The sequence below is a fragment of the Neodiprion fabricii genome, chromosome 1 (assembly GCF_021155785.1).
Source record: "Neodiprion fabricii isolate iyNeoFabr1 chromosome 1, iyNeoFabr1.1, whole genome shotgun sequence".
Classification (NCBI taxonomy): Eukaryota; Metazoa; Arthropoda; class Insecta; order Hymenoptera; family Diprionidae; genus Neodiprion; species Neodiprion fabricii.
In genome coordinates this window covers 25,772,941-25,780,806 of record NC_060239.1, presented here as the reverse complement: position 1 = coordinate 25,780,806, position 7,866 = coordinate 25,772,941, and the positions used below count along the sequence as shown (strand labels likewise).

Below are 7,866 nucleotides of genomic sequence, written 5' to 3'. Positions count from 1 at the left end.
ACACGCACGTTTCACGAGTTGTCAAAAATCTCAAGTTCCCACCGTGAATATTGTATAAATTTTTCGGTTTAAATTCAATTTGTCACGGTATATAGATAAGATACAGTGATTGAAACTTCTAATAAGTTTCTAATAATCACGCTTTCGTAAAATTAATTTTACGCTTAATGTATTATTATCGTTCACGATATTCGTGCCCCGTGCATTTATTGAGGTGCAATATCTACATGTGACTGCAATGGCAACGATAAAAGATTTCAGTTGCGTCGGTGGCATGGAAAATCATATAGAGACCCTAAAAGAAACGGTATTATTCCCGCTGATGTATGGAGAAGTTTACTCTAGGTTTAACATCAAACCACCACGTGGACTTCTGTTCTACGGACCTCCAGGTAATTTCAGCGATTTGTCAAGTGCACTTATCATTCTTCCATAAAACCAAAGCAATTTCTGCAAACGCGGAACAGCAAGAACCACGGGAGCAATTAATAATCCTACTGTAAGATCTGTCACTGTCACTCATTTTGATGAAATACCGGTGGAACTTGTAGATTAGTTCGGTATCTCATATCTGTTGCTTGATTTATTAATTACAAGGTTAACCGCGTTTTGCGTAGGAACTGGAAAAACTCTCATGGCCGGTGCTCTGGCATTCGAGTGCAGTAGTGCCGGGCGGAAGGTTTCCTTCATATCACGAAAGGGTGCGGATTGTCTGAGCAAGTGGATTGGTGAGAGCGAAAAAAAGCTGCAGGATATTTTTCTTCGGGTAACGAAAGTTCGTTTCTTCATGATTTGAAAACAAGTCAAACAGATGATGTGGGGTGGATCTGAGCGAACATTGTGCAAACAACGTATAAGTTCAGGTGATCAGCTATAGCGCAGAAAAACAGGGAAAAAAACTGCGAACAGCGGCTTCCGGATCAACGGCAAACGCGTGACTTTGCACGTGTCTGATATAAATCTGATAATATATACCGATACTTATATTATTTTGAATAATTTTAGTCCGGTGGCAACTAAGTGGCTCTCAGTGAGTACCACTGGTTGAAAAGAGGCTAGTAATGTTTAGACGTGTGAATTTTGAAGCTGTCGAGCAAGACTTGAAACATTTAATATAGTCGAGGACTGAGAAAAAAGAAAAAAAATTTAAAAAAATGATGGGTACATCAACAAAGTGTTTGCTGCATAATTTATTCATCGTTGAATGAACCGCGGGTATGGTTTACGTTTTCAAATGGCGACATTTGAGTTATCGTTACGAGATTTCTCTAAGCTTCTGGGTATGAGCGGTGCTACTCGTTCCAACTTTGTATATAGCAACGAGATTCTTTAACTGTTTCGGATGTACCGAGGTGGGAATATTTGTGCCGGTGTATCGAACGGTACTAAAATACAACCGGCACACGTTCTTCGTTACACGTTTAAGTACTTGAGCGACAGGGTCGAAGAACGATGACAGTAAAGTATGATAGATGTATAACTTGGTTAGTTTGCTTATTCACTTTTTGCAACGTTGAGTCGGCACGCCTTTCGAGACTCGACGTATCGGTTGTCTCGTCGACGACTGGCACCTGACAACCCGGGGTCACCGCGCGAGATTGATAACCGAGAGAATGAATAATTATTTTAATAGGATGGAGATAGACGCCTCTTTCCCGATAGACCGATTACCTTTAATTAAACAACGACTTTCCCTCTTTTATCGTACGACCTGTCTGATCCGCATCGTGTAAATTACCAGGCAAAACAAACGAAACCCTGTATTATATTCTTCGACGAGATTGATGGATTGGCCCCGGTTAGATCCAGTCGTCAGGACTTCGTTCACACAAGCGTTGTGTGTACCCTCCTCGCCTTGATGGACGGACTGGATAACAACTCGGAGGTCATTGTTATCGGAGCTACCAACAGAATCGAAGCTATAGACCCAGCTCTCCGTAGACCAGGAAGATTCGACAAGGAATTGTACTTTCCATTGCCGTGTTTCAACACTAGGAAACAAATACTGTCGGTATAAATTTTCTTTCTCCCTACAACGCTTGATCTCACGATGCTCGTTCGATTCTACCGTTTCTATTCTAACTTCATGTGTAGTGCGGTCTTGCGTCAATTCTCAAAACGTGCGTCAGATTATTGTGCTGTTACGATATTCCTGCGATTTCATCCTCAATTTAATGGGTGCAGACTTATTTCAACACCACATAGAATGCCTGAAAATATCAATTGTTGAATTCGCGATGTCACCGATTTTTCTCACGCTAGACTCATTATCAGCTTGGCATGCCTCATTGTTTTGAAATACGTATAAGATTAAGAATCATGTCAATTTTCTCCAAAACCTTAGAACATCAGACTGTAAACGTACCCAACCATCCTTCATTAGTATTACCAAAACTGATACTTTTTTGTTTTTATTGTTTAGAAATAAATCCAGTAGATCTATTTGAGCAATGAGAAACGGTATTTATAGATAAATGTACATTCAACAACCGTGGAAGGTAGGTCAAGATTCGAAAATTTCATACGGCGGGTTGCGATAAAAACCGCTTCGTTATATCCGGGGTCAAATGTTCTGGGGTCACAGGCTTTCTGGATATATTCTAAGGATCCACGGGTATCCTAGTGTTGGTCAATGACTAACCTGATGTTAGACTAGCCAACCATAACGAGGATATCGAGGGAAAGTGATAGGAAATTGAATTAGCAAGGAAGCGTTCCTGCAACAGAACCTCCGTAACACGTCAGCCAATCAATGTTGAAACTTTCTTGCACCGATGATGTAACACTGCGCGTAATGGAAAATTCACGTATAATACTGCAACTTCGCGTATACTCGTTTCTGAAATGCAAGCTATGTTATCACAAGCATCCAGAGACGATCTATCGTGAGTCTTGCACAGCACAATTTCTCAATTACTATACTATTATTGTGGCGGTATAAAACCGTAGGAGTGATCGCAAGTTTACATGTAAAGGGAGAGATTGATTGTCACGATTTCCAAATAAGGTTCTCCCCGTTCATGTTGCTACGTATGGTTGATGGAAGACTCGAAGAACAAGAAATCCAAAGAAGCCTTGACCATGATTACCAATAACGTTTCATTAATTACAGGTCCACGTCAACAGCTGGAAACAGAAACCAGCCAAGAGATTCCTATCGTACCTAGCCTCGAAGACAATTGGATTCTGCGGTAGCGATCTTCAGGCTCTATGTGCTGAGGCAGTTATGTGCTGCGTCAGAAGAAATTATCCACAAATTTACACATCGAAAAAAAAACACCGTATAAACGGCAGGTTTCTTCAAGTAAGATTATCATACAAACGACGGAGTCTTTCATTAATTGACACTGCGCAGGCGAGGCAAGTGCCATCGAGTAGCGGAAGTTAACTCCAAAAGTCTCATGTTACGCGTTGAGAGTCGAGAGTTAAATGAACCAGCCAAACTGATCGCTCGATCCCCAACGCCGCATCTCCGAAACCCGTCTCATACGCACGTGTCGTGTCTAACCGTTAGCATAATTAACTTTGGCTTTACTGCACGCCACGATCACAAATATGTCTAATACCATCATATTGTACCTATCTATATGCGCGAGCATCTTTCCACGTCGCGTGATCGAGCCACGCGTAGAATTCGTACGTACGGGTGTCAAAGATGTGATACGTGTTGATAAAATGAATTTCAAACATGCGTAAAAAATATTATGTCCCTGACGGAACGCGTATAGGTGAACAAGCAAGACTTTTTGACAGCACATCGGAAAATTATTCCGGCTTCGAATCGGATCGTCGAATCACCGGTGAAATGCTTACCAAAAAAAATCGGACCTTTGCTAGAGCAAACTCTCTCACTCGTGATCGAAAGACTCGGAGTTCTCTGTCCTCGGGGGATGTTATCCTCCGGTAAAATGTAAGCCATCGATAGGATGTACCTACCTGGGGCTTGTGTTTATGCATGTTGTACTAACGACTCCATCAATCAACGTCGACGCTCGACTCATCGCAGTTGTCAATCAACTCGATTGAAATATAGTTTTTTGGGTGATTGTACTCGACTCTTTTTCGTACTCTAAATACTTTCGAACAACTTTACGGTTAGATAGTAGGCCTCACGTATGCATTTTCAGCACGGGGAAAGCCACCTCGAAGTCCTCCCGCTGTCCAAGACTAATAATCACTGGAAACGGTAATTGTCACACGCGGTATATCGGTCCAGCGATTTTACACGCGTTGGAACACCTGCCATATCACGTTCTCGACATTAGTACCCTCTACGAGGTGACTGGAAGGGCGGCAGAGGAAGCCATAATCCAGGTATTTTCTCTCCTCGGACGTTAGTGCGTTACTTCCGTTGACGCTTGCCAGCCATCAGCCGATTCATCTCAGTCTTTATTATTTTTCATACGTCTCGTTTTACTTTCAACGTCCACGTTGACGTCGTCTATAAAGCGGATTAAGGAGGCGCGACGCACTCTTCCTTCCTTGCTGTACGTCCCAGATATCACGGCGTGGTGGGAACTGGTAGACGAACGAGCACGCGTCGTCTTCGCATCTCTTATGCGGGGGCTTGACAGAACCGTGACTATACTGATTCTGACAACCGCCAATTGTCCACACGCCGAGCTTCCCGAGGAGGTTAGTAATTATAGGTAATACAGATTAGACCCTGTGCTACGATCTTCTCAGGATACCAGAGGTTACCAAATTTTTTCTTTCTTTCTTCGGCTGCCACATTAGCCAGTCACGCTGTGTCAAATACGGGGAACAACAAAAAAACATTCATTGTAACAAACGTCATTAATCAATATTCGATGAGAAAGCTTTACCATTAACATTGGCACCGTGGAGAATATCTGCCGAAGATTTTTTTCATCATTTTGTTCCACACAGACACTGTAACAGTCGGCGTCGTTTACACAAGTACTACAGTCTCACTCTGATTGCAAACAGATTGTTGTTGTTTTTTGTCCTTATCATGATGTAGCCGAACTTAGTGCCGTTTAGACCAGAGCTATTTGATTAAATTATTTTATTCTGGGTCACGAACAACGTGAGTGCAGACATTTTTCATTAACCCAATAATCAGGGACCAAGGAAATCTTGAGTAAAATTAAATTATGATAAACTTGCGAAGATAGTTGCAACCAATTGTTTTTGTCATTACGCGAAATAATATTTTGGCAGATACAGCAATTGTATAATGAGTGCCAAGGCGAAGTGTTCGAGGTATCTGCACCGGAAGTCACGGAACGAAAAACATTCTTCGAACAACTGTTCTTTCCCTCTGGGTCAACACCGTCAATCACCGAAAATCGATCACAGGATTCGTCTTCTAGCGGTATATATAATATTCTTATCATGTACAGTTCCCCAACTCATCATCAAACAAATTATGCTGTCAGAGAGACCTATAATATACGGCTCTCCAATTATGTCCATAACCGTCTGAATAAATGCGTTGCTTACGATGTGTTGGATGTAAGCGATCTACGACCACTAAAGGTACCTGCATCACGTGCCAACATACATTTTGTAAAACATGTTATACAACCGGATTTAAGTTGCATTCTGGGCTTTCAGCGCATAATATTTTACGATGCTGTGATGGGGAGCAAAAATATAAACAAGCATCTGACACTCCACCGATTTGATTGACTGCAAAGTACACCGAAGATGGTACCATTTCGTGACTCGGCTATTTTCCGAAACTACGTTTCTATTACCGCGATCGATTGCTTCTTGCTTCTCATATACTTTTTTGTTATTTTTATCCGCGATCGAAAACAGATGTGATAGAAGTACCGCCGGGCAAGAGAGTTTCTACGGAGATCGACCTGAGGGCAAAGCCCGGCAGGGTTCAGTCTGTCCATTCAACATCACCGTTTGGTAAGTCAGTCAGACGTAAGCCACAGTAATCCAAGCTACTGATAAGATGCCATCAACTTACTCGCCATACTTGTCAGTTGAGAGTAAAATAAAAATGCACATCCCAAACACTCGCAAATGGATCAATGTGTTCCATTACTCAGTTACACCAGCTCTACCCGGACTGCAAAGACACCTGATAGAACATCTACTCTTACATCACGCGTGCATACTTGTCTGTACACATTTGACGACATCGCACACCCAGGCACCAGATCACATTACAGTTCGCTAATAACTACACTTTATCATGTACCACCTAGAGAATATATCGCAGGTGTTTCATCTTGCTTACCATATGCATACGAATGACCTAGGAATCAGGATATCCTGATCGAACAACCGATATAGATCGAAGTTCGGAATTAATGACATTAGCTTTAGATAGGCTAGACAAAATAATGAGTCAGGCCATTCCTTTTGAACTTGACTTGCACCAACCTTCAGGAACAGCTTTGAAACGCGAGTATAGCGCAGCCGGCGAGGCCTGCAGGGCATCGAAACGTGCCAGGATGAAATCTGAAGCCAGAAGTACGGATGAAAAGGTGAAGCCAGGTCAAGTTTTGGAGAACATGCCGAGCAATCGAACGACGGAATTATTGCGTAGGACGGTAGCCGTGACCGCGAGATCCAATAGTCAACAACTCGAAAGCCTCTACGCGCTTCTTGAAAGGGCTATTCAAAACCATAAGAGTGATGTATACGCCACCGTCATTAGATGTTTGGACAACTACAACGGGAGTAGAAAGTTGAAGCGAAAAGCCCGCAAGAAAAACGATTACCCTGGGGGTAAATGCAGCAAAAAGTTGGTTTCAAATTGACGTATGCAGTGTAATGCTGGTCATGTAATCTTGTAAGAGACTGGTCATTTCATTGGCCAATAAAGCGTATCGAGTTTAACCGTGTATGTATATCTTGAACATGCTGCTTTCAATACTTGTATGTAACACGCCACGAGAAGTTCCTGCGGACAGAGCTGCAGAGGTTCGACTGATATTGACACCGGTTATGGAGTGTTAAATTTAAGAGTCACCTTTCATTGACTGTGGTAAGCGGCATGGCCGAGTAGGCTGAGTTTTTGTTTGTTACTACGACAACAATAGTGATTCTCTGCTCCTAGAAAGGAATTGATGGTGGTCTATTACAAAGCCAAGCACCCTGCAGGTTTTCCGAACAATGCTTGATAATTGTTCTTTTTCCCCATATTTGTTAACTCTTTTAGTTTCATCGTATGATTCTGTTTTGTTCGTATGGTTGATTGCACAATATGTAGGTACGATAATAAACAAGGATAAAAGCGAAGACGCATAAATTCAAATGATTTATTATTAATTCATACTTGGTTCATATATACCCTTAATTGTCCATTGACGCTTGAGTCGGAAGAAAAATAGCTGCGTAATGCGAGTGTGAGAAACTTTCGAGCGAAACTCTTCTTTTCCGTTTACTAGTATTCTTAATTCGCCAGCTTTGTTACTCTTTGCTTTACGAATTATGATTCGCGACGAGTCGGCTTAGGTATTTACCGAAACAAATGAGTTTTGAACAACGATTTATTTTCTCGTAACAGGTTGCCGCAGTGTTGCAACGGTACCGGAAAGTTCGAGCTCGAGAACAATTGACAATGGCTGCTCGATCTCTTCAAGTCTAAACTGCCCATTTTATACCCCTTGGTACTGTGTTAAATTTAAATCCCCGCTTACAGCTCTGCGTGAAAGTAAGGAAAAATTAATAATAAATAAAACAGCAAACGGTAGATTCTTGAGAATCGTGACCAAAATCGTGGCCATCAAGTTTACTTCTAATTCGTTCGCCTCAGGAGCAAACCACGTGGGTAACGATGCGGTTTACGATCGCCGTATTACGTCAGAAGATGGAAACTGCGTGAGACTGGTGATGCGGTATAACGGCATTAGCTTAACAATGAAATTTCAATTAAAT

General features: G+C 42.0%; 1 protein-coding gene across 1 annotated transcript; it reads left to right on the top strand.

Moving 5' to 3' along the window:
- Positions 1–238: 238 nt before the first annotated feature.
- LOC124187863 (ATPase family AAA domain-containing protein 2-like) lies at positions 239–7,547 on the top strand. Its single transcript, XM_046580051.1, has 9 exons — positions 239–392; positions 618–766; positions 1,742–2,011; positions 3,113–3,304; positions 4,450–4,635; positions 5,185–5,338; positions 5,788–5,886; positions 6,373–6,730; positions 7,496–7,547. Exons 1-9 carry the CDS (start codon positions 239–241, stop codon positions 7,545–7,547), a joined length of 1,614 nt encoding a protein of 537 aa, XP_046436007.1.
- Positions 7,548–7,866: the final 319 nt, after the last annotated feature.

Excerpts from the sequence above, each read along its gene's own strand:
- LOC124187863 (XM_046580051.1), top strand. The coding sequence starts at position 239 with ATGGCAACGATAAAAGATTTCAGTTGCGTCGGTGGCATGGAAAATCAT. Across the intron at positions 3,305-4,449 it reads TAAACGGCAGGTTTCTTCAA|CGGATTAAGGAGGCGCGACG; the intron begins GTAAGATTATCA and ends TCGTCTATAAAG. Across the intron at positions 5,887-6,372 it reads CCATTCAACATCACCGTTTG|GAACAGCTTTGAAACGCGAG; the intron begins GTAAGTCAGTCA and ends ACCAACCTTCAG.